The sequence below is a fragment of the Seriola dumerili genome, unplaced genomic scaffold (genome assembly GCF_002260705.1).
Source record: "Seriola dumerili isolate Sdu_G_001 unplaced genomic scaffold, Sdu_1.0 BDQW01000378.1, whole genome shotgun sequence".
NCBI classification, from domain to species: Eukaryota; Metazoa; Chordata; class Actinopteri; order Carangiformes; family Carangidae; genus Seriola; species Seriola dumerili.
In genome coordinates, this window is record NW_019174633.1 from 1153955 (window position 1) to 1180074 (window position 26120).

Genomic DNA, 26120 nt, shown 5'->3' on the forward strand with positions numbered 1-26120 from the left:
TATATCATATTAGTATAGGTGTTTTATCACAACTTAAAGATGGGTTTCTTTTTATACACATATGAGACATTATGTTATTTCAAAGTTTAACTTTTATTTTTTGAAAAATAACTGCTAGAGTGTTTTAAAACTGTAGTTATATCAGTTTGTTAGTAGCATGTGTTTCAGTCCTTTTTGTGGGTTATTTCAGAAATTTCCTTACACATGAAATGCAAAATGGTTGTAGAGGTTGTGTTTGCTATGAAAGTGCTATCATCGACTTAAGGAGAGAAAAGTATTTTCTGATTTTAATTTGTATGAATGTATGTTTGTATTCTGATACCATACCTTTTTTGTAAAGAGGGCTTGTAATGTGTTATCTTCCTGGAATTGAGTAGCTGAAAATATTGACCTAACATATATGTCAGTCCATTGCATCACAGACACAAAACCTACATAGCAAAGCAGCTCTGTGGCTTCAGTGTTTCCAAACACAAAAGTAAATGAGTGGATCTTGTTCCTGTATTTTGTACTAACAATGAGAAAATATGAAAATTAAAATAGAAAAGTTTGTTTACAAACTAAATACCTTTTGTGAACTGCTGGCATTGACACATCTCAATATAGCATTGTAAACTTGTTTGTTGTAAAATGAACAAAATGAAATAATAATAATAAAAAAAAGAAAGAAAGAAAGTCAGTTAGAATATGTTTTGTTGTTTTGTCATCCCAGTTTCCATGTACCACACCGTCACCATCTCTTGGTCACTTCTGGGTAAAAAGTTTGGCCCCTTGGTCGAACCAGAAAAAGTCAAACTTGACACAAAGATGGTGACACACACAGAGACTGAACAGCTTGCATTGCCACCAGCAAGACTTTCTTTAATAGTGATGGTCAAAGCAAAAAGTGAGACACAGCCACCATCACTTTGAGTAAAGAAAATAAACATGGTGGAACAATGAAAAGATAAAACAAAGCACTTTTTTTTTTTTTTTTAAACCTTCTCTTCCTTCTACACAAACTTCTAAAAGCAACTTGAGAACTCAATTCACAACGCCAGAGCGATCCACAAGAAATACTTTTTTTTTCCCCAGGTAGGCAACATGACAGCACAACATGGTCAAATGGTTCAGGGGTAACCTTTTCCCAACACAACACATTCACTGAATCCTTCCTGGTAGAAAATATAGGAAATCAACTCAATATGATGGGAAATATCAAGGAGGTGCCTGTCAATAAAAATTCTGTAACAAATAAATAAATGTGTGAATAACACAATCAGTTCAACTGACCACCTGCTGCGTCGTCATGATCAGCCCAGAACCTTGTAAACACAACACCATCCGAATATGTTCTAAATGACAAAAAATAACAGCACTCTTCTGCAAACATTATGCTAGCTACATCGATCAAAGTATGGATGGAAACCCAACATCAACACTTGGCACTTCAGAACTGAAATGAGATAACAAAAGAAAACATTCCTCAGTAAGTTAATGTACATTGTTGTAAACAACTAAATGCCAACTCTACGGCATGATAACAGACAATCAGTATGGTTGGTGTCTGGCATACCAAGACTGCGTCACTATGAAATGACATGTACTGTGCCATGTCCAGAGTTATGTCTTCCATTTAAAATCTGTAATATTGAGGTCAATTAGCTGCGAAACGATTGGATGTGTCTGAAGTGACACTTAATTGTTTTAGCCTTTGAATACTGAATTGAAATGTTCAGGCTGTGAGAAATCTTTGACTCGAACAAATGAGAACCAGGCGAGTCGGAGCCAGAGAGAGACAAAGAGAGGGTTTTGAAGGTTGATGCTTTTTAGATCCCAGGATTGCAAAGTATGTGGTTTCTGCATCTGAAAAAGAGGAACTGCAAGGCACTGTAAAATCTGCAAATAATGGTAACCACTGGTTACCTCGACATCATTAAATCCAGTGAACAATATGGCCTAACAGGTTCTAATTTGGTCCAGAGGGAGGGGAAAAGGTGTCTCCAGCAAACAGGTGAACAATAATGTAACATTTTTGGCAGTGCCAGGTCGAATATATCAGTAGCATTTTTTTTTTTAAAGGACAAAACTACATCTGCTTCATCCACTTACTGATAATCCTGGAGAATCCACTGTTCCAGCATTAAGGGAACAAATTGTATTTGTAATATCTGAGGAACACAGCAAACGTTTACCTGCTCAATATCACTATCTTAGAAGAAATGTACATCGTCGTAACTGAACTGAAACATTACAAAACAAATCATCACTGATTTAAGTTAATGGCGATATCAAAACATGAATAGTTTTACATTCATGTATCTCTCACAGGGGCTTTACTTTACAGGTGAGTTTCAAATTCACATCTGAACAGAAAACACATCTTCTGCCTTCATATAAACCATCATGAAAGCCAATTGTTTTTTTTTTTCAAATTAAAAGTCTGGGTGTCAGTTAACTATAGAAGAAAATATGGCTGTGGGGGGGATTTATACTGTACACCAAAAGAAGACTGACATGAAGTGATGCATCATGGCTCTTAAGTAGACGTTTGGCCAACAAATTGTGTGTTCCTTTCTCCCCCTTCAAACAGATCCCGCTGTCTAATGGCTAAATCCCAAAACTCAACAGCAACAACAAAAAAATCCTACTGTACACAACCCCTTCAAAATAATAGTTCTAATAATAGAACCAAAAAAAGGACCCAAGTACATATATGTATGGAGGGGTTGTGTGCACTGTGTATGTATGTGCGTGTGTGTGTGTGTCTGAGTGCAAAACTGTCAGGGGCTGGTAAACTCAAAAAAACATAAACCAGAGCTGAGAGCTTCACTGAAATAAAGAAAGAGAAAAAAAGTTCTGTCTGACAAACAGTGTAGGTGTCAGAGTCACTTTTTGAGGGGCTGGTAGACTGAGGCGTTGGGGTCCAGGGAGGAGGGACTATTGTCCATGAACTTGGAAGAGTAGTGCGGGGTGACGGGGCTGAGGTTGCTGCCGTCTGACGAGTAGGACAGGCTCGGCATCACCGCCATCACCTCTGCTATCTTCTGCTTCAGCTCTGCGATCTCCTGCTCTCTGTGGTGGATCTGGCCTGGATGAGACGGAGGAAAACGTAGATGTTATCACCACAGCATTAAGAGGAGAGGGGACATTTGTGCCCTTTCAAACTGAATCCTCGACAGCTGTAGAGGTGTTGCTTTATCATGATTAATGGTACTTTTTATAGAAAATTTATAATAATATTAACTGACTGCTACACTGCCCTGCCATAATCGAGCTTCTTGATAGCAGATGTCTGACATACAGCAGAGAACGTACAGGTGTAATTAATAACATTAACAACAACTCACTGTCATGCCTCAAAGAGACACCTAATATAACTGAGGTGTCGTTAGGGAGATTGGTTTCACCTGTGCTTTTCCTGCTATGACAAGCTCAAATGTCTGCCATGTAAAAGACCTCGTGCTATAACCTGATATACAGCCAATATGTCTTTCTCACTGAAGCCTATTTATGATGTCACAGTTGGAAAAGCACAAGTATAATTAATAAAATTAATAATGATGTCTAAATTCAATTTTACCTGCTTCATTTCCTGGTATTGTGTGACATAGCTCACTGTCACTGTAATGACTGACTGGGTCAATAGACGAGTACAGAGCCATCATTAATGTTATTACTGACACCTGCTGCTGTGATCTCAACATTATGAGCAAAACACTACAATACCCCACTGTGACTCACAATTATTTTCACTGTCCGTTAATCTGACAATTATTATCTTTGATTAGTCTATGAAATATGCAAATAAAAACTTTGCAAAGCCGAATGTGACGTCTTCAAATGTCTTGTTTTGTTCGACATAAAGTCCAAATACCCCAAAATATTGAGTTTACAATCATACACGACAAAGAAAAGCAGGAGACCCTCTTATTTGGGAATAAGAGGGAAGACTGATACAACAGTAATCCCTGTCAGTCATCACCCTGTCAGACCCACTACAAGTATGTGGTGGTGTATTTATCTGCACAGACCCTGCTCTCTTGTAATCACTACTGCCACTCCCTCTCTTTGTTCACTCTCTAGCTCGCTTGAATTTACCTGTTGGACACAAGTACAAGTTTGTTTTACCTGGAGTTCTTATTATTAACATTTTATATCTCCACAGCTTTTGTTTTGTTTTTATATTGACAGTTGTATAGATGCCATGGGGCTTTGGCACAGAAAGCAACCAGAATGTTACATGAATAGATTAGAAAAAACACTGAATGATGTTGCAGGCAAGTTGTCAAATAGTTAGAAACAGTGTTGTAATTGGGGCAGTGGTAATGGCTACGTTTTGCTGATTCTATTTTCAGTAAAACAGTAAATAACATTAGGCATTAGATTACAGTACAAGGTCAGATATTTGTACCCAGACGGATTAGGTTACAAATGTAGGTTTAGCGGTTTGGTCTGGTTTTAGTCACTGCTACGTTGTTCACTTTTGGTAATTTCATATTTAATTGTCTAATAGCTATGTATATTTTAAAGGTTGATGCTAACCTAAATCTATCTCTGTGCTTGCTGTCAGTCTCACCTGTTGCTTCTGGCTCTCCCACAGCAGCATGTTGGCTACTGTCCTCCTCTCCTACACCTCTCTCTTCAGTAACTACAGCTCTCCCTTCCTCACCCTCTCTGGCTGCCTCAGCTGCCACAGTATCACTGCTTGACGCCTGGAAATATTCTAAACAAATTAACTGGATGGCTAATCACACTGGTCAGACTGTGTTTTTCTTAAGTGTGTAGGTACTCTGTTTTACTAATACCTCTGGTACGAACTAACTCTGTGCCTCTTCAATATTCATGTAAACTGAAGTAGCAAACATTCAGCTTCAGAGGACATGATCATGTTTTGATTCAGAGTGTGCACGGAGAGGAGGGGTCCGTCGCCCATGTGTTTGTGAGAGAGAGAGCAGGGCAGGGAGGGGCTGAGCAAATCAACGTGCTGCACTTAGCTCTACAGTGAAATAAAATTCTGGCCATTTGAAATAGAAAAAAAAATAAATAGAAAATCAATATGTGGTGGTCAATGTTGATATTGTGCTGGGCAGCCACAAATAAATCAGTGTAAGGGAAACACTGCTATCTTGACTATACGAGAATGTGGGCTGCAAATCACTCACATGTTTCTTCTTTAACAACACTCTCGTCATTTTTGTGTTAGGCTACGTTTAGACATCCAGTCTAGAGTTCTGAACCAAAGACAGACTCTCAAGCATCTATTTAATATGGAGAACGATGATGTATTGAAAGTGACTGACAATGACATGAGTGTATCATTGCATCCCCACAGTCAGTGTCTACCTTGTGCTATCTCCAGCTGCCTCTTGGCGTCCCCCAGTGCAGAGAAGAGGTCCAGTTTGATCCTGGTCTCAGCGCTGAGGCTGTTCTCCAGGTGCTGGGTCTTTTCCTGCATGGCTGACAGTGCTGACATCAACACCTCTGTGTCCTTCTCATTCTCTTTATACTTCCGCAGCTCCTGAACGTGACAGCATATCATTACATTCACAGCATTTACAGAATCTCTTTACTGACCTAGTAAGTAAAGATTTGCTGACATGAAGCATTATGTTAATAAAAAAGTAGTTGTGATATTCAGTCTTACCTGACACTTGCCCTCCAGATCCCTAATCTGCTCCTCCTTAAGTTTCATGTCCATGCTGAGCTTCTTGCACTCCGTCTCCAGCTCTCTGATACGAACTCGAAGAGAGTCGGTGGACTCCACTCTGTTGAACAGAAGAAGGCGAAAAGGTCCAAGAGTCAACAGACAGAGGGAACAAGGGCTGATCTTTTGCTCATGTACTGACATTCTCTGATCTCCTTGGTTCAGAGGTAAACTTCCTAATAATCCTCTAATTAGTACCTTGTGGCAGCGGCTAATGCTACAGCTCTGGCAGCAGTGGCCTCCTCCATCTTCTTCCTCTTCCTCTCCTCAGCCAGCTGTTTCTCAGCCAGGGCCCGAGCCTCCTGCTCGGCCTTTAGCCTCTTCTCCAGCTGCGAGATGGTCTGCTTGTCCTTCTGCTTGGCCTGGACGGCACTGTGGAGCCTGAAGTGTGAGGAAGGAAATAGTCAAGCAGGTTGGATCATTAGAGGAACATGGGAAATGAAATGTTGAGTACTTTTGAACTTTTGAACCTGGTTGTTGCCATCATATTACTTAGGTGATCCCCGAAATCTATCTCTAGTGCCACCAGCTGGTCAAAGTTTGCACTTATTATGTGAAATATCTCAACATCTACTGGATGGTACAAAACTTGGTGCAGACATCCATGTCACCCAGACAGTGTCTCCAACTGACCTTGTTTTGGTACAATACAGGATTTTTATGCTATAGTGAAATATGTAAGCTCCTTCATGTCAGTTAGTTGTTCATATTTCAAAGGGGTATCATTTTAAACACACAGGTCACGCGGAGCTCATGGAAACACTTTCTAATATCTGAGAAGAAAACGCCCCTCATCATGGTCAGCTCTGCTCAGAGACTACAGATTTTTAACAGACAGCCTGAGAACTTCGAGTTTGACAGTTGCATTCTGGGAAATGTAGGATCTGGCTTTGTAGCTTGACCCATACTAAAAACTAAAGGTTGCAGTTTCTTGGCTTTTACTGCTTCAATTTTGAATACTGTGTATTAAATCTGTTGCTTGTAAATTCCTGAACTTCACAGGAGTGCAATTATAAATCACTGGCGTCTCTCTTACCCAACTTTCATCTAAACAGTCCAATTTCCAGTTTAATGCATTTATAATACCAGAGTTCATAGTTTTGCCAGTGGGTATCATTTGTGCCTCTGACAGTCAAACACAAAATTAAACAGCACTTGACCCCCCTGTAATGTTTATTGTCAAGGGATTGCAGGTTTGCGTTTCACACATACAGTCGATGGCTTTACAGCAGAAAACGTCAGCGCTCTTCTTGAACAGAAGCTGATGAAATTATTTTCAGTATATTTTGACAGCAGACCAGTTTTTAATATTTCAGGGAGTAATGGAACAAGAAGGAGAAACTACAGTGAGCTGTTTGATGAAGAGCTGCAGGTGACAGGCTGCACACCTCCAACTTCTCAGCCAGGTAACCAACTCCTTTCACTGTGCGCTGCTGTTTGCAGACTCAAGATGTGTGCAGCATAAAATCAGATCATGGTTGCTCAGAGAAGGATGGAAAAAGCCTGAGTTTTTTTTTTATTAAAACAACAATTGTACTATGTGCTATCAAACAACATTTGCCGTCACCACCAGTAACTACAGCTGTCAGCAAATCAACCAGAAAAAGCATGTTATAGTGGTCAGGGAAAAGTTCCCTCCATTGCTTGTAAACACAACTCAGGACAGGTTTGTCAGGCGTCTACACTGTCTAACCAGTTAAGCTAAACCAAGTGCTTTATTCCACAAGAAACAGGATGCCACTCACAAAATGAGGGATCTGACACTAAAGTACTTCCCTCTGAATGAGACTGGAAACATAACTGTCTGCAAAGAGTCATTTAAGAACATTTTCTGTAAGTACTGAATATTCCTACAGATCTGATTCTGTTGTGGATAATTCTTAAATTTCATTTCAGATTCTTTGCTTTTTAATTTGATATATAGCTTTGGGCTTTTGGTCTGTAATTAACACAGCACCATGATTATAGGAGGACCTAAGGAGAAGATTGCCCAGCCCTGCATCACGGACCATCACATGGCCCTTCACTAACCAGCTACTGTAGCTTCCTAAATCTACGTGGCCCTTTGTTATTTTCAAAGAATGATGTCCAGTCTTTTCATTATGTGCGGCAGGATCTCAAAGAAAACCACATTCATTGTGTGAGAGCTCTGGTAAGTATACTCAGTGAGCAGACTGTACATGCACCTACTTGTTCTGTAGCAGCTCGTTGTCCTGGCGGAGCTGGCCCAGTTCAGAGCGGAGGCTGCGGTCCTGGCTGCTCAGAGAGGAAAGCTGACTCCGCAGCTCTGACTCCAACTGCCTGTTGGCCTGAAGATCTGCCTTCAGTCGTTTCACATCCTGCTCCAGCCTTTAAGGCAAGAAGAAGAGAGGGCCATGATAACACTGACTGGCCAAAGCCAAACGAAGCCACAGCAACAGAGGCAAACATGTCTCCTTTAACTATTCCACATAGAAACAAGTATTTCATTACTGTGTGCACAATGAAACTGTTGTTGGATGGTTGCAAATGTTGACTATGAAGTGCATCATCAACTCTAAGCACCAGCAACAAGATGTACAGTAAGGATGGGTACAGTGAGGATGGGTGTTAACAGTATGTCAGTGTGAGTCTTACCGTACTAGAGCATCTGGCTTGCCCAGCTGGTTGTTTGGAATGCAGTTCTCCACCGGATCCTTCTGACTCTTCCCTGCCCCCTTCTGCTTCTTCTCATTCTTACTGGTCGAGGAACCCGGCGGCACGCTGCCGTTTGTAGAACTGTGATTCCGTGGAGATGAATTGGAAATGCTGCCCCCGCCTCCGCTGGCATTTTTATAGTTCTTCCCCGCACCCCCCATTTCCTCTTTTGAAGTAGAGTGTGTATTGGTGTCGGCATGTGTGTTTTCTCCTGCCAGGTCGTTGTTCAGTCTCTTTGCCCCGACGTAGTTCTCAATATACTCTGTCTCCTGTAGTTTGGAGTCCAGTGCATGTATAATACTGTTGTTATTGATTCCAATTGTGTTTTGTTTTTTGCCCTCGCGCTCTTTCGCAGCACTGTCCTTCCCTTTTTCCCGGTACTCCAGTTCTGGTAATGGGACTGAGGTGCTTTTCTTTCCAGGCGGTGCTCCGTTTTGGGATATTACTGAAGCTTCTACCTCTGAGATCCCTTTAGCTAAAGCAGCTGGAAGAGAGCGAGCACATTAGTAGCATTAGTGAACGAAAACATACTGGACAGAATTAACAAAATTCCAAAGCCAAGTGGAAACATATTTGACCATAAACAGAGACTGAACCATGGCCTTTGTGACTGGTACAAAACACAGAAAATCCCAGACAAAATACAGGAACAGCCTCATGACAGCAGACTGAGCCAGGAACACTTTCCTACTGTATATTAACTACAAAATGTACACAAAAACTTATTTCAGGGTGCCTTGACACCTAACCTGTTGGTTGTTTGGCTGAAATGATCACTGGCATCTTTACTTGTTTGATTCTATTTGTTAAAGGCTTGTATGGAAGCTTTCAATCCAACTCAGTTAAAACTAAACAACTGGATTGAGACTGCATGAAACTGGGAGTCTGGCTTAAAGTGACAACCACAGGTTTGTGTATATGATTTATGATCTAACACTAAACCACCATAAAATCCAACTGCTGTGAACTGTGTAATCTATTTTGATAACTGATTAATTGAGTCAGTTAAGCTAAAATGCCAAACTGTTTTTTCACCATTTCCTGATTTCTTTGTTACACTGTACATAACAGGAAGTTGAATATCTCTAGATTTTGGACTGTACAGAATAACAAATGGTAACAACCCCATGGCTTCTGGGCAATGGTGAATGGCAACGTTTCACTATTCTTGTAACATTTCATAGACTAAATGATTAATTGAGAAAATAATAATTAGTTGCAGTTCTTCAATAAAAAAAAGTAGCGGCAACAAACCAACAACAACCTCATAACATTCCTGTCTAAAAGGCAAATGAAGCCTATTTGCAGCCTGGACTAATAATTCTCATAATCTGTTATTTCTTTGTAAGCTTTTCGTAAACACATGAGAAGATAAATAAACACATGAAAAAGTGGTAAAGTGCAGCATGTCTCACTACAAGTCAATGCAGTTTCATTTCTACATTTTGATGATGCAGGGTGACAGTTGCTTTAACTGTCTAATCAATAGTTACATATCAGTCCAGATGACTGACTTCATGTTTACAGCTCTTGATTCATTTGTAAATGCAAATGTGAACACAAAAGGCCACAAAGTAGATTTTCTTCTTTTGGTTTGGACCAAATGAACTCAACTACAGGAGTGAGAATACACCCTTAAAATGATTAATTATTTTGAAAAACTTAGCTATAATATATTTTACAAATAAAAACAAATTTCACACAATGTCAATGCTGAGAAAACAGATTGTGTGGCTCTGGATAAATGTGTCCACTCAATTAATTAATTAACCCAGTAAATCCTTGTCTATGAGTATCTTTGCTTTTGGTATGATCATTTCTAGTCATTACTGCTTCTCCAGCCTGCAGAATATTTGCAGTGTTAAATGTGCTATAAGAACAGTAATAAATGTTGTGATTCCTGGGTGTTTGTGTGTGTGTCTCACCCTCCTCTGCCTCTCTCTCTTGTCTTTGCAGCATCTGTTGCTCTGGTGGTAAAGCCTGCTGTAGAAGCTGCATGTAGAATTCATTCTCCTTTTGCACTTCCTTCTGTTTCCTCAGTCGCATCTTATAGCTCACATAGCTCTTAAAGCCGAAGCCCAGAGTCACCACTGGATAGCCGATACTGGGAGGTGAAGAGACACACAGCTTTTGATAAAGTTTCCTCATATTTTTAGGCAATAAATATATATAAATATATAAATATTATCATGTTTTTTTTTCTCCATCTCTCATGGGCATTGCTGGAAAAAGGAGAAAAGACTACACTATGACATTTACCAGTGAGCAGCAAACGGTCGACACAGGTCTACATGAAAGTTCTTCAGATCTTTGAACCGTATGGCAGCTTCAATATACACAAACAGGATCCACAGCGATACAGTGGGTAGACAGACTCCTCTTTCTGCATGGGAGTAGAAAAAGAGGAGAAAAGAAGTAAAAAAAAAAAAATCAGCCCTTTCAGGTCTCGCGCTGAAGAAACTTGGCAGCTATGAATTTCTTGTGCACAGAGTCTTTGGGGTGAAAGTGGCCGTTTGGCTGGAAGAGATAAAACAGAATCCACAGAAAACTTGGACTAACCTGTGTGCCAGACATACTGGACCCATACGTAGGTGCTGGCAGCAAAAAACAGCCATTGGACGGGGATGAAAAGGAGGCAGATGATGTCTGATGTAAACGCCACACATACAAAGAAGACAGAGAATGCCTAGGTATAGAAGAAAAGAATAAATATTCCATGAATATACACATGTGCACTAAGATAAAAGCATGTGCACACACATTAACATGTGTACTGCAAAAAACTTGATAATTTGCTTGCTCGCCAATACCATTATTATGCACATTTGACTTTGCTACCTGTGTCCCATATTTCATATGAGTGTTTCTTTGCTACATCCTTTTACAGGAAATAGGTTTGTTTTTGTTTTACTGTGTGGACTGGAGCTGCATAGCATTTAACCTCTGTTGTTTATCAGTTCAAATGTGCTCCAGACCACCTCAAGCCTGAATAATCACAAGCAAATTAATGTTTGGTGGAAAGGGGGCTGGATGTAGGGTCATGCACACAAGCTCTTACCAGTCCCTGATATCTGAAGGAGTCGTAGACACTTCGAATGAAAAGCCAAAAGGGCCACAGGTACTCGAACCTGAACTCCAGCACAAAGTCAGCCAGCAGAACTAACACCCACACTACGAGGAACTTCAGGTACAGGAATGTACTGTGGGAGAAGACAAGAGAGAGAGAAAATATGGGGGGAAAATGTGAAAGAGAGACATGAGAAGGTGACAGAGAGGAGCTACTAGACAAGACTTATAGATGGTATCATGACATCAGGTTTAGACAACAGTCTAGTGTTTATAAGAATCACATTTGCAGTGTGACTTGCAGTGTTATCTCAAGTTCATACAAGGTTTGAAGGAAGATAAAGACCAATTCAACAGTGAAGATGTATACAAATCTACATATTCCCAATAAGTCCAATAATGAGTTTCTGTTATCAAAGAAACTGGAATAGATAACGTCTCATGAGAGACATCCACACTGAGTGAGAGAGGGTTAGAGAGAGGTCGACAGTGTATGTATGGAGTGTCATGTCTAGACATGTTACTTATAGAACAGCTGGCTTTTTTCTGTCTTGCCATCAGTCAATCTGTAAGAAAAGGCATTCTATTTTCATATCCAACCTACTGAAATGATATGTGCGCTTCACATGGTCTAGTTAGACCTGACTGCTTTGGCGGCTATTGTTTCACTGGCGTGGTAAAATCGAGACCTCTGCCAGACAAAGCACAGGTGAGAGCCCCGCCGTCGGCATCACCACAGACTTCGAAACGAGCGCCCCTGACATTGCTGTTGTCATTTCAAGCTAGAAAATAATTTTTCTCATAAGTCCATGCTATTTATTTTTCTTAGCTGAAAACATTTACATTAAGCGGAATGAGCGGAATGAGTCATACTGAATGCACACAGAGTCTCACTTCCACCGTTCAACTGAATTTAGCCAGAATGTGAATTTAACTACCTAGCTCGGAACAAATTCTCATACGAGATGCCATACAAGTAACGTTAGGCCTATAATTTTGTCAATATGCGGTCATGTCCATTTAGCTGAATATGTAGCTCAAGACAACGGCATGCTCAAATATGAATGTAACAGAAGCTGGCATCCCTGTCTTGACATATGCAGAGAGGCGCCATTGTTATACAATAACGTCCCTCCAGCCCCTTTTTTGTACCTGCTATATATACCCTCGGTGATTCGGTTCCGTTTTAACGGCCGTCGGAGTTTGCTGCAGTCCGCATTGCGCCGCTTCATCCTCCCCCTGTTGATTCACTTGTGATATCGGTCTGGTAACGGTAACTGTAAATGTCATTCGCTCATCCTTATGTTCACACTTCTTCAATTATCCACCATTGTTGTTGTTTTATGCACATGAAACAAAGAAATAAATAAAAACAGACCGCGGAAGGCCCTCCCCTTTTCACGACACGCTGCGTCCTCTTACCGTTTACTGACGTCACGCCGCCGTCAGTGGCGTACGAAACATGGCGGCTCCCAACGAGTTGAGACATTTCTCTCAATTTTAAAGTTTTAGTGTTCAATTCTGGACGGTAAGTGTGAAAATAATTGGTTACAGATATATTATTTTACTATATGTGCGGCAGTTTATTATTTTAACGCCAATTGTACGTAAAATAAACCTATTTACACGTAACGTTACGTGGTAAAACTTATCCATGCTTACTCAACCACGTTTGTTTTGGCAGCCTTGGTCAGATGTTTAACCATATTTTTGCTCCCTCGACAGAAAGTATTTTCTCTCAAGCTTATTCAACTGCGACATCACATTATAAAATTACGTATAATTTCGATAAAGCACTCTGGTGTAATACAAATGTATTTTGGTGAGAATTAATGACATTAAAGACAAATATATATTCACACGCACGTGTGATATGTAGTCTGGGTCATGTAAAACATGATACTTTTTCACTCGTGTGTGTATGAGTGTATATATTTTCTTTAAATTTTACACTTTGGTTGTTGCTAATGACGGCACGTGAGAACAGTCATTGACCTAAGATGGCTATATGTTTAAACAGATGATACATAATAAGGACAAGATGGAGAAACTGTTGTCATCTGCTGAAGAAAAAAGGAGGGTGGAGGAAGAGATCGCGGAAGAGGAGCAAGAAGAAGAAGCTGAAGAGGGAGACAAAGATGATGATGAAGAAGAGGGGGAGGAAGATGATGAAGAAAAACAAAGTAGAGATGATAAAGAAAAGGAAGAGGAGGCCACAGATAAAACTGAGAAAAATATTCCTCTGCCTGCTCAACCTAAAGAGCAGGCTGGTGTCCTGAACCTCAACAATGAGGTGGTGAAGATGAGGAAGGAAGTGAAGAGGGTGAGAGCTTTGATCATCAGGAAGCTGACACGACAGATTGGTGCCCTGAAGAAGAAGAAGGGGAAAGAAATGGAAATTGAGAGGAGTCAGAGAAGAGCTGCTAGACTGCTAGAGGAGATCCATGCCTTGAAGGTGCTCTCACCAGACCTGGTAGGTTTCATAATAACTTCTGATTAGTCATTATTTTTGGAATACATTATTCCTCAATATTATCAGAATAAATTTGAATGAGTGGAAAAATCACTCACTGCTTTTAAAATGGGGAAACATTTGTTAAAATGTCTAATTGGATAACTGATTTTGCCTTTGCCAGGTGACCAAGACAGCCTTGCAGAAGAATCTCAACTTTGAACAGGTGTGTAAAAATCCCAAGTCTACTATTTCTGATCGGGCCATAGCACGCATCGCCACCCACCCTCAGTTTAACAAGAAGATCGAGAACATCAAAGCTGCTGTTGAAGCCTTCAAAGAGGAGAGGATGAAGGGTGGAAAGCAGGGAGGAAAGGAAACGGTGCAAAATAAAACTAGAAAGGTAAACCCTCAGTCACCAGACAAAAGGGAAGAAAGAAAGAGTGAGAAAGAAGAAGAGGACATTGCAGTGCAGCTTAAGGAAATGTCGGACGATGAAGAAGGAGACTGTATCCTCAAAGACACTGAAGATGCAACTTTAGCTAAACCTGAGAAGGACACAAGTAAAGCAGTTCATTCAGATGACGTGGCTGATGTTCAAAAGAAAGAAATACCAGCGTCTAAGAGTGTAACAACAGCATCAACAAAAAGTAGTGAAGTAAAGGACATTGTGAAAAATGCACCTCAAAGTAAAGATGCAGGAAAGAAACTCACCCCTGCAGTGCTTCAGAAAAAGCAAGATGAAGAAGAGAGTGATTTAGAGTCATCGGATGAGGAAGAGAAAGAATACTTTGATGACAGCACAGAGGAACGTTTCCATAAGCAGTCGTCCCAGTCAGAGGAGAGCGATGACGACTTCTTTTTAGGAAAAGTGAGCAAATTCAAAAAGAAGAAGCCAAATAGCATAGAAGGGGAGAGAAAGGTGGATAAGGGGGCTGAAGTGAAAGGGGAATCTGCAGATAAGCTGAAAGCTACAGACAAAGTCCAGAGGGAGCTTGATGAGCTGGAGTCCAGGCTGAAGTCTAAAGCCACCTCGCTTCAGTCTGTTTTCTGTACTTCCCTCTCTGGGTCTAAGCAGAGTAGAGGTGGAGGTGCAGGCAGAGGGAGAGGTGGGGATAAATTTAGGGACCAAAAGAAACCAATGGGTGGCAGTGGTTTAAACAGAGATTTTAGTAAACAATCCAAGTTCCAGAAGCATGTTACAGGAACAGAAAGAAATTCAGGGCCCAAGTACAGCAAGCCCTGCCCTGAAGGCAGAGGGAGGGGACGAGGACGAGGACGAGGTGGAGGTGATGTTATGAGGCAAAAGGTTCACACAGGTGGAGGTGCCTTTTCCCAGCAGGCAACACAGCAGGCATTGCATCCATCCTGGGAGGCCAGTAAAAAAAGAAAGGAGCAGCAAGGACAAATCCTGGCCTTCCAGGGTAAGAAAATCAAGTTTGATGATGACGACTGATCCTACTTTGTTTGCTTGTAATTGCACATACTTGGTTGAGTGACTCACATTTTTTTTTTGGTGATCCATTCTGTCTGGTGTACTAGTTAGATGTAAAGCTTGTCACTTATGTTCTGTGACAGTGTTTTAAAGGGTGTAAACTGTTGTATTATCCCTGTGACTAAAAAGACATGATATTTCTTTATAAAACATCAATAGAAGTTTGTTGTTAAAATATTTTGATTTGCTATGCTGTATGTTTACCTGTATGTTTACCACGGATTGAGGAACAAGTCATTTGTAAGGATGTGCTATATAATTGCGCTAAAAATTGAAAGCAGTGGTGTTTGATGTTTTTTTTATTGAATGTTTTAACTTGTACACAGTTCTTTGACTGGCACAGTTCCACTAATATGACATAAACCATGTCTTCTTATCATGGTAGTTAGTGTACACATTATATGAAACTGATGTATGGTGATACACATGAGTATCCATGGCAGGAAGACCATAAACCAAATGATTTCTCTTGTTTCTGGTATTTCATCATGTTGTTTCGTGTTTAAAAAATATAAAGTTTATAGTTACAGGTAGTGAATTTGTTGCCTTATATTCATTCCCAGCATATGTTCATATATTAATTACATCACGGAAAATATTATTTGAATAATTTGAGAACAGCAATGCAGCACATGAAGTATCATAATAACATTCTACTGTTAATTTAAAAATAACCCACCTTGTTACAGAGCTCTATGGCCATTGGTTGGCTGTAGCTGCATCAGACGTACACGGTTCTACGTAGAGTGCTGGCCAATAGCAGTTTACATGCAAATCAGATTCAAAACTGTGCCGGGGAATCTGGTCTAGCGCGTAGCACATCCATTTGATCTGGACAGGGGTTTGTCTCTGTCACAAAAGTATGTGTATGTGCATGATTAATTGGAGATGGGTTCAATCATATGGAGATGGCCACGACTCGTTAGATATTGTGCGAGCGGTAAAAAAAACAATAAGTTGTCTGAGTAATAGGAGCCGACCCGGAGGGCTCTGACGATAATCACGCGTGATGTTCCGAGAGTAGCTCGACCACACGGACCCTCAGCTCTTCTCCCGGCTTGCGTTTGGTCTGACAGCGAGAAGTCCGGTTCGTGTGGACCCTCAACTACCGGGACAAGGCAGAAACGTAAGCGTGAAGGAGTGAATGTATTAACTAGAGGCAAAATTTTGTATTTAACATGCCGACTTGAAAACTTACGAAGAACATAGAAGGTGCTATATCAGGTGGTCGCAAGCTCAGGACCCTTAACTGTCTGTAATTAGCTAATGTTAGTTTGACGTGAATGTTTATTTACACATACCGCCATCCGTGTTGCATAGCCACTTTGGCTCTAACACATTTGTACGTATTCGTTTTACCATCTATCTCTCCTGATAGGGTCATTTTTTGTTCAGTGTTTGGCATTAGGTATCTGCGTTTAGTTGGTTAAATTAGCCTAGTTCAAGAGGGTTCAGTGACATTAGCACCGAACTCGAAATGCAGCTGAAATCAGCTGCTGCTTCAGGCACGGAAAGGTTACCCGCCAAAGCACCGGAAACCCTAAAACCCTTTTTCAAAATAAAGGTAAACAGTAAAAAGTAACCAACTGAGTAGGAATAAAGTACGCTCCTGCCTTTGCTTAAACAACAATCGTAGTTTAATGCTTTGGAAAGTTAAAAAAAACTAGTAGTTTAGTTAGCTTTACACATAAATAAGCACATATAACACTTGTTATAAATAATAACCGTGATTTGGTAACCACCATAATGTGGGATTTAATGCGTTTTTGTTGGGAAAATGTCTTAGTTACTTATTGGGCCAGTGAAAAATAACAAATTGCTCCCTAAAATAAAATAAGAAGCTATAGCAGTCGTAAGAGGTGTCAACCTATCACCATCAGACCAGGGAAACATATGTGTCAATGTTTAAAGACACATTATAGCACTGGTCACTATAGTTAATTGTACTTTGTCTGATTTTAATGCTATAGCTATGATTGTGACACTAATGTATGACATGCTTTTATTTTGAAGGTGGATTCTTGAAGCTTAGGTTACATTTGTGTATTTCCGGTAACTTTACGTGTGTTTTATCTTGGGCTGAGGTATCATACCGCGCCTTGTCGGGACATACTTCAGCGCACTTTAGTTTACGAGTGCACAGCGCACTTAAACAATTAAGTTTTACCTTTTTCCGTGGGGAAACACAGGTAAGGAGATGACCGTAAGTTGTATTGTGTTCATTGCTGCCAGAAGCAAACTTCTGTTTAGGCCTTGGGTCAGCATGGGAGGGGGATGGGGAGATGTTGCCCCAACTAGCTAAACATATTGGAGAGGGAAGCTAGCTTTTTCGACCCTCAGGTAATGACAAACTTAATAGTAACTTGAAGCAGTATTTAACGTAAGGACACTTCGTTTCTTATTAAATGAAAATGAAGTCACAAGTGAATGCAATGGATTTATAGCTAGTTTACTCCAACTTGCTTTCCTTTGAGCTGCAGGATTCCATTAGATGATTGCAATCAAAAAACTTTAGTTGCGTGACACTGAATTACGAAGCGTTTTAGATATATTTAGGCATGGACTTGCTTTTAACAAGATGTACAATGTCTTTCTTTCAAGCAAAGAGAAGGCTGGAGCTGGAAGTCAGCGACCCCCAGGACCTTCAGGATGGTGGCAGGACCATCAAAGCCAATAAGTCAATGGCATCTCTTTCCCTTACAGGAGAAAACGGTAAGACTTTGTACCATAATGACTTGTATTATGGATTCTCAGTAGACTAATGTACCATTGCTTGGCAAGAGAAGTGGTAGAACTTGCCACAAACCAGCATGTGCCTCTGCGTTTTTTTTTTTACTGTCAAATTATGGCATAACCAAACCAAACAGCAAATATATGGCACAAGACCAGACCACAAGTGGTGTTTCCTGCATATCGCAAGAACATGTTGGTTTAATATCCTGGTGTGCTGATATGTGTTCTAGCACTGAATCCAGCAGCTCAAAGTTCACTTGATTCTTTATGTTCACCACTATCCAGCTCCACTTTTGTCATTGATTTTCAATTACTTGTAGTCTGTAAGTTTACTTTGCTCTCTTTTTGCGGGGAACCTGACTTTGTTCATCACGTGACCTCCAGTTTCTCTATACATTAGTTTCTTTCTCACTCCTGTTGTGAGTAGTATTACAAGAGAAACACTGGCCACTTTGATGGACTGCTGAATTATGGTCCTGCTATTCATTTCATAACTTCTCCTTAATTCTATAGAACAGAACTAAACTACACAAAACTACACCACATTCTCACTCACACTATCCAGTTTAAAATGAAATAACAGAATTTATGATGACAAAATAATGTCTAATGTTATATAGTGTTAAAAATTTGAAACCACCTTGGTTACGTTTATATTGCATTATAGAGAAGGCGGGGCATGCCACCCCCTCCACCCACTTCCTCTTTTGCCCAGTGGCAAGAGAAAAATGGCTTGAAGAGTTGTAGTCCTAATAAGCACACCACAATATCACATATAACAACAGCTTTAAATAATGTAAAAAGAAATAATCAGAAATTCTATCCTAAATTCTTATCCATGTTTCCAGCTCCTGCCCAAATTCCCATGCCATACTCTTCCCCACTTGAGAAGGCACGGTATGAAACCTCACTCGGCTTCCTGACACGGAGATTTGCAGAGCTGGTGAACCGCTCCTCTGATGGGGTGTTGGACCTAAACTTGGTCGCTCACGAGCTCAATGCCCCTAAGAGGCGTGTCTACGATGTCACCAACGTCCTTGAGGGGATTCACCTGGTGAAAAAGAAGTCTAAAAACAACATTGAATGGTTGTAAGTATGAGTGGATCGTAGTAGATGGCGTGTGTTTCGGAAAGGAGCTTGTCGTACAATGCATATATGCACATTATGATTTTTTTGTCTTGGTTAATATTTATTCTAATGATTCAATGTGTATATATAATCAAATTTCACATTGACGTTTGGTGTTTATTCTGTATTGCTGCTTGATTGTTCGTGCTCAGGGGTGGTCAAGTGAATGTACAGAAAGGTCCAGAGCTGAGCGTTCTCATTGAGGAGGAGAGGAAGCTGGACGAGCTGATCCAAACCTGTATACGGCAGATTCACCAGATGTGTGAGGACCATCACAGTCAGAGATATCCTTTTTCTGTAAATTTATTTACTGTATCATGTTGGAAGCCATGATTTTATCTTTTGGGTAGTAGATGGTGTTGGAAAAGAAAGATTTCCATTACCAGCCATGTTGTGTTTGAGGTGTTTGTGAAGCCTTTTATCAGTCCACCATTCTTCCAGTTAGCAGAACAGACACATTTTTTTGTGTATGTATCAAACATGCACATCTGCAATGATGAATAAATACAAACCCTCATCTGTTTTTACACGTGCAGAGTCTAATTTAATATTCTCTTGCACACGTCATCTCTTCAATACCACATCAGATTACAAGTTTTTAATTTGTGAACCACTTCTAAAAAGATCACAAAATAGTTGCCGATTGTTTTCCTGTTGATTAACTAATCAAATAATTGACTAATCATTTTGGCTCTACAAGGCCCCCCATTTCCACTGAGCATTCTAGCTTCATTCTGCACAGTGTAAAGAAGTGGTGGATATAAAACAAATGAATCTATTTTTTTGTATACTCAAACGATCCTGTTTTGTTATTTCTAATGTTAGACAGCCTGTTAAAGACAGACTGGTAGTTGGAATAAATCATTGAGTGTATCCCTGTCTGTACACAAACACCAGGGTGATTATTGTCCTTGACTTTTTGGATTGAACATTTGCCTATTTGACATATGAGGATGTTCAGAGGATTCCCAGTCTGAGAGAACAGACTGTGATTGTGATCAAAGCCCCTGCCGAGACAAAACTGGAGGTCCCACATCCAGAGGAGGTACCTCTCTCTACACAGCAGCCTCTCAAGAAACTGCTTTCTAGAAGTTTTTACTGTTAGTAATTTTCTTAAATCATCTCTGAACAGTTGTCTACTTGCCCTATGTTTAGAGCCTCCAAGTCCACCTCAGCAGCACCCAGGGACCCATTGAGGTGTTCGTCTGCTCTGATGATCCCATCCCTATGGAAGCCACAGATGCCTCTGTGGCCAATGATAGCCACTTAAACTCGCCCACCAATGGGAAAGACTCCGTCCCCCTCTCGCCTTACTCGTCCTTCGTCCAAGTGTCTGTCAAAGGTGAGTCGTACACTTTAAAGTCCCATGGTCTGTTTCAGACGGGCTACTAATGTAAAGGGGTGTTTTATTGCCACAGAGAATGTGGCAACTATCCATGAGCGTTGGATACATACAGGAACCTTATAAGATAATGTACTTATTTCCAAGCCTACCGTTAGATTGCTGGCTCAACTTTTCTTTGGGTTTTTGAACCTTCATTGCTCATGTTTCTTCCCCACCCCATGTCTCCTTATCCACACTCCTTACCCCATGTCTCCTTATCCACACTCCCATTACCTTTCTAGACGATGCTAACAATACTTCTGGAATCAATACTATCTACACCCTGCGGTCTGATCCAACACAACATTCATCACCAGTTACTGTTACCCCCGTCTCACCCATTCCCACCTCCCTCCAACCCTCCTCTGAAGACCAACAGAGTTTTGTCACCCTCACTCCACCCCTGGCTGTCTCTCTTGATGGGGAGGACTACCTCCTGAGCCTGGCTGAGGATGAGGGCATCACTGACCTCTTTTCTGTTGACCTGGACCAATTGCCCCTGGATATGCCCCCCCTCTGAACAGCCATTTTGGAAATTCTATCATTTAGGAGGGAATGGATATTATCACACAAACAGGATATCATGGGGATTTCAAATAAAAGAATGAAGCGCTGCTTTTTAATAGAATTCCATTTACCTATCTTGGACAATGTGGCTGGGATTTACTGACACACGGGTGTCTGAAGGAGGATGTAACCCCAAAATATCACATTGGCAGGTTGTTGGAATAACCATATACTTCGGTATTTTGGACATGGCCTGACATTCATGTGGTCAGACGAAACACTTTGTTTCAGAGCTTTAATCTGTTCTTTTTGAAGTCCAATCTGTGCTGTCAGAGCACAGGACTTATTTTTGACCCACCAGTGTTTGCCATGAGGTGATGGTCCTGAAAGACACCATTGGTCATAGTTTGTATCGTGAACACAAAGGAACTTTCACGACACATTTGGAAGATTTAAACACTGTTTAGCTGATGTTTTCTGCATTTAAAGCTGGCCCAAAACCACCCCGGAGACTTTGCTGCTTATGTTGGACTTCTGGCAAAGGTACAACTGTGGATGGTGTTTGTGCACACTACAACTGTATGTTTAATAATGCTGTGGTTTTTTTGCTAACTCCTGGTTTTGTGCCTGAGTGCCATTGTCACTCAGCCACTGAAGATGCTAACACAAAATCACATCTGTGCCTCATTTCAGAGGGTTGGTCCCTCATCACCTTGCACTGATATGGAAATGAACCTACATGCCTTGTGTTTCCTCAACTTAGGGATCACTGATCTGTTATTTTCTCATCATACCTCAACTCAGGGTATCTGCAGATACCTAGCGCCAATCTGATGCCAGAGATCCCGAATTAAAAATCTGTATACCTCACAGCATTGGAATATTTTTTATCTAAGATAACATGATGCGCACGATTGCTGTAGCACTAAAAACTGAGTTGGTGGCTCGGCATGAATTATGTAACCGGTATTGGATACACTGAATTTTATGACACTAACAAACTGTACTAATGAGGATCAGTAAAGTCATTGCTGACACCAGTTTTCATATATTAAGGTATTGGTTTGGTGTGTTCCTGTCCGGTGTGCAAGTGAAATTACATCATAGCTCAGTCTCTGTCTGACTTTTGGCTTCACAGTTTTCTCAGGACTCTAGGAAATTCTACTAGAGGTGCAATTTTCTATATTAAAGGCTGATTCACTCAAAATGTTTATGATGTTTCCCAAAGGTTGATTTTATTCCTTTCAAGTTCCCAAACTGATAGCAGTGCTTTGTCCAGAACATGCAACACTCCTCCTATCAGTGAAAAATCTTACACCTCTTCAATTCACTGATGTCAAACATCTCATCAAGTGATTAGCTCAGGTTTCAGTGCAGCCTGTCTTCACCTTTTTTGCTGTTTGGAGGCATGAAATTGTCTAATGATGACACAAGGAACCACCAGAGGCATTGACTTGCTTGAGAAACCTTTAGCTTTTCCATAGTAAAACCTGATTGCAGAGAAATATAAAGTGTTAGAATCCATGTCAGGTGAATACAGCTCTCATGGTGTCAAATTAGGTAGGTATAATAAGGGTGTGGAAATGTAACCGGCTGCCTGCCATCAACCTTGGAGAGTGAAAAGGCTCCTGTTGATGAATGGAGCGACTCATTTCGATACTGAACCCTCACATGTCTGCTCGAGCGTCTCTTATGTTGGCAGAAGATTGAGTGCTGTGTAGAGTTTGGACAGAATCTAAAATACTAGGGTCTAGTCAGTGTCAGAAAAGCTTTTATTAATGAATTGTCAGAAATGACAAGGTTGCTTTTCTTAGCATCTATCATTAAAACCAAGTTCATACACGGCCAAACCTGAGGTGTAGAGCTGAAATCATGAACAGAAAATTAATTTGAAACTTGATTTTTTTAAATTTATTTAAGCAAAAATGTCAAATATTTGCTGGTTCCAGCTTCTAAAAATAATGAAGATTTTGTTAAAAAAAAAAATTAATCCATAATGAAAATAATTGTTAGGTGGTACCCTACTGCCATGTTTGCAGTCATCAGCATTGGTAAGATCTAAGCCACTATGAAAGGGCATTAAAGGGCTAACAGCTGTTGAAATCAAAGCTGGTTGAAGAATAGCTTCTTCTGCTCCACTATGGTCTTTTCTTTTACCCACACACCAGAGTAGTCTGTCCAGACAGATGGAGGTTGTGAACTATACATAGCTCGGAGTAATATTACTATGAAAACCAATACATGACAGTTTTGATCATTTACACACACAATGCTCCGCTGTAGACTTGTTATGATGTATTTTTTAACCTTAGATTTTTCCTCATTTTACAACCAGTCCGTGTCACTTGTACTATGCACCAAAGTCATGCCGTTATCCATGTTTGTACTTGGAGACCTTGACGGCTAAATGGCTTTTATGTAACTCAGTTTCTCAGTTACTGTGTCAAACTAAAATAAATGGAGATATGCCCGATTATATTGTTACATGTTTGCTTACTGTTACTCACTCCCATAGTGCTTTGATCATTTCTCTGACTTGTAAATCCATGCAAATTATTCTTCTTCTTTTTTTTTTTTTTACCAATTACCCACAAAGGCATTTTATAGTTTTTATATGTTCAAGTTTTTGAGGTAATGACTTGCTTTTAATCCATTTGGGAAATCATGAATAGTCCCTCCCCTTGTCTAAGGTGTTGTGAAGTTACAGATGCAGTGTGAGTGTTTATCTACATATTTTTTACATTAAGATAGATTTTCCACTGCTCTCACATCGCAGTATTAATGTATTATTTGACCGTGCTACACTGACCTCAGGATTGAAATACTGATGGACCAGTTATCACTGACCCTGCTTCATCTCTTTGAGGTACAGATACCTTCTACATTAAGCTGTTTGTTTGTTTTTAAATGAATAAAATGTGTGTGGTAACAAAGTTTATCCAGCATTGTTTCAGCAGCTTTGATTGGCTGTGTGATATCATCTAGGATTGTGGGGTTTCTTGTGCTTTTTATTTTATTTAATAGGAATATTGTGACAAATGTCACTCAAATTGGGAAATTTCTCAGTCTGAAGAGCAGCGATAAAATAGTTAATTCCTTATTCTAATATCATTAGTCGGAAACCTTTAATTCTACCAATCAAGTGTATAATTGCGTCAATGAATTGATTAATTGACTTGATTAATCTCATTAGTCACTTTTGTTGGCCGTCTAACAAGTCATTATAAAGACTCTGTTAGTCATTACAATAACTCTAAACAGCATCCAGCTAGTTGTTGTTAAATGAGTGGTGACAGTTTTGACATCTTGGAGAAAAAAATCTTTTCATGGTTTCATACTTTGATAATTGTAAATGATTATGATTAACTTTACATTGGTTAACCACCATATAGTAATCTTAAAACAACTGGAAATATGGTTTTAATTAAGTTATCCAATGAATCATGATACAGTTTAATTGCAAGGAAGTCACTAATTGATGCTAAATTTTTTGGGGGGAAATTTTCAAATTCATACAGTTGCCGAAGAACAGTTAGATGAGTGCATCTAAAGCATTTGACTTGACTGGATATTGTTGCCTTGTTGCAGTCAATGTGTTATGTGCTCAGTTTAGTGTTCACTCAGGCTACTATCCTGTACTACATCAGTAAACTTTCTGTTAACACCTCAGAGTTTTCTACATCATGCCAACCCCATCTTACCTGCAGTGTAATCCAGACGACTCCAGTGCAGTATATGTGGAGACACTAGGAGGCAGTGTGATCCCACAGAATCATTGACATTCACACACTAGGTTGTGATGTTTCGAAACTTTGTGACAAAGTGTTACACATCTCTTGCTAGGAATTGACTTTTAAGAATTTGGCACCCAGTGGAAATGATCTCAGGTCTAATCCACAGGTGAGATGTTTCAGTTCTGTGTGAAATCCGAAACATATTTAAGAGGAGAATGCTGTAGAAAACCTTTTTGGTCACTATAAAAGGAACTTGGAGAAAAAAAGTGGTTGTATGAAATGATGAGGATTTTGTTTTAACTACAAAACATGACCTTGTGCTGTTATGGCCACAGTGTAAATCATCATCATCATCACTTCAGCAGATTAGATGCTTACTGATGTGCTGGTGTGATAGTTCTTCTTTTCCTTCATTCAAGTGAAGTTGCACCAGTCCGCCCATGCTGGGTTTCAGGCATGAATTACGTGTATTACAGCTTATTAATTACCCTTCAAATTTGAAGTTTAGGCCAATGTGCTGAATGAAAAATGCTTTTATAAGCATTTGTGTATCTTTTTATCTACAATTGAAAACAGGCGCCGTTGGGGGGGGGGGGGGGGTGTTTCAAACTAGGTCTTATTGACACTTGCTGAACTGACTGGAGTCCTGAGGGCCATCGACAAAGACGTAAAACAAGACATTGGGGACGAGCTTTGTTGTTAGCCGGGCTTGTTGTTCAGCATCCTAGTTCTCACAAATGAGGTGAAAAATTGTTTGGCTACTACAATTTGCTTAAGTACATAAAAATATACATACACAAACATCTGACACAATATTAAAGAGAAGATTAGTACATATTTATGATTTTTAGAAAAGGTTTGTTTATGGACGGTAGTCATTGTTTGGAGGATTGCCCCTTTTTCTGTACGTGTGCACATACATCTCTTCGAAACTTTCTCTTATTTCAATCCAATTTAGAAACTGTCTCCGTCCCTGCCTCTCTTTGTCTGAGCCATAGCATCTTAGAAAAACACATCAGTACCCTCAACATGATGATGTAATCTATTGGTAGTCTTCAGCATCCAGACCTGTCCATAGATGGCAGTGTTGTACCTGAAAACTCCACTTAAACCCTGTCAACCCAGTTCCCCATAAACAGTGGCACACTCACTTTGAGTTCATGGAGAGTCACTGGATCACTGCTATTATTGATTCATGTGCGTTTCTGTTGTTTATTTGTCCTCTCTGTGCCACAAAGATTTGCACATGGAGAGAAAAA

General features: G+C 40.1%; 3 protein-coding genes across 4 annotated transcripts; 2 read left to right on the forward strand and 1 right to left on the reverse strand.

Annotated features, from left to right (window-relative positions):
* Positions 1-124: 124 nt before the first annotated feature.
* Positions 125-12766, reverse strand: LOC111233165 (macoilin-1-like). Its single transcript, XM_022760922.1, has 11 exons — positions 12581-12766; positions 11421-11562; positions 10922-11048; positions 10622-10745; positions 10288-10466; positions 8303-8846; positions 7877-8035; positions 5885-6067; positions 5627-5747; positions 5326-5500; positions 125-3070 (listed from the first exon to the last, which is right to left on the reverse strand). The coding sequence occupies exons 1-11, from the start codon at positions 12658-12660 to the stop codon at positions 2868-2870; spliced, it is 2037 nt and encodes a 678-aa protein (XP_022616643.1). The 5' UTR covers positions 12661-12766; the 3' UTR covers positions 125-2867.
* Positions 12767-12872: 106 nt separating this feature from the next.
* On the forward strand, positions 12873-15847 carry srfbp1 (serum response factor binding protein 1). Its single transcript, XM_022760923.1, has 3 exons — positions 12873-12956; positions 13449-13901; positions 14065-15847. Exons 2-3 carry the CDS (start codon positions 13449-13451, stop codon positions 15334-15336), a joined length of 1725 nt encoding a protein of 574 aa, XP_022616644.1. The 5' UTR covers positions 12873-12956; the 3' UTR covers positions 15337-15847.
* Positions 15848-16221: 374 nt separating this feature from the next.
* On the forward strand, positions 16222-24011 carry LOC111233204 (transcription factor E2F3-like). 2 transcript variants are annotated; one of them, XM_022760965.1, is made up of 7 exons: positions 16222-16501; positions 17977-18087; positions 18957-19197; positions 19389-19520; positions 20167-20281; positions 20392-20578; positions 20863-24011. In XM_022760965.1, the coding sequence occupies exons 2-7, from the start codon at positions 18057-18059 to the stop codon at positions 21138-21140; spliced, it is 984 nt and encodes a 327-aa protein (XP_022616686.1). In that variant the 5' UTR covers positions 16222-16501; positions 17977-18056; the 3' UTR covers positions 21141-24011. The 2 variants fall into 2 exon arrangements, with proteins under 2 accessions (XP_022616686.1, XP_022616685.1); XM_022760964.1 differs by lacking the exon at positions 16222-16501 and adding an exon at positions 17467-17564.
* The last annotated feature ends 2109 nt before the right edge of the window (positions 24012-26120 follow it).

What these genes read in the sequence shown, in the direction of transcription:
- srfbp1 (XM_022760923.1), top strand. Translation starts at nt 13,449, where the DNA reads ATGATACATAATAAGGACAAGATGGAGAAACTGTTGTCATCTGCTGAA. An exon ending in AGGTGCTCTCACCAGACCTG is followed by an intron (nt 13,902 to 14,064) that starts GTAGGTTTCATA and finishes TGCCTTTGCCAG; the next exon opens with GTGACCAAGACAGCCTTGCA.
- LOC111233165 (XM_022760922.1), bottom strand. Translation starts at nt 12,660, where the DNA reads ATGAAGCGGCGCAATGCGGACTGCAGCAAACTCCGACGGCCGTTAAAA. An exon ending in CCAGTATGTCTGGCACACAG is followed by an intron (nt 10,746 to 10,921) that starts GTTAGTCCAAGT and finishes ACTCCCATGCAG; the next exon opens with AAAGAGGAGTCTGTCTACCC. An exon ending in GCAGCTGGAGATAGCACAAG is followed by an intron (nt 3,071 to 5,325) that starts GTAGACACTGAC and finishes CGTCTCATCCAG; the next exon opens with GCCAGATCCACCACAGAGAG.
- LOC111233204 (XM_022760965.1), top strand. Translation starts at nt 18,057, where the DNA reads ATGGCATCTCTTTCCCTTACAGGAGAAAACG. An exon ending in TTCCCTTACAGGAGAAAACG is followed by an intron (nt 18,088 to 18,956) that starts GTAAGACTTTGT and finishes CCATGTTTCCAG; the next exon opens with CTCCTGCCCAAATTCCCATG. An exon ending in AGGTCCCACATCCAGAGGAG is followed by an intron (nt 20,282 to 20,391) that starts GTACCTCTCTCT and finishes CCCTATGTTTAG; the next exon opens with AGCCTCCAAGTCCACCTCAG.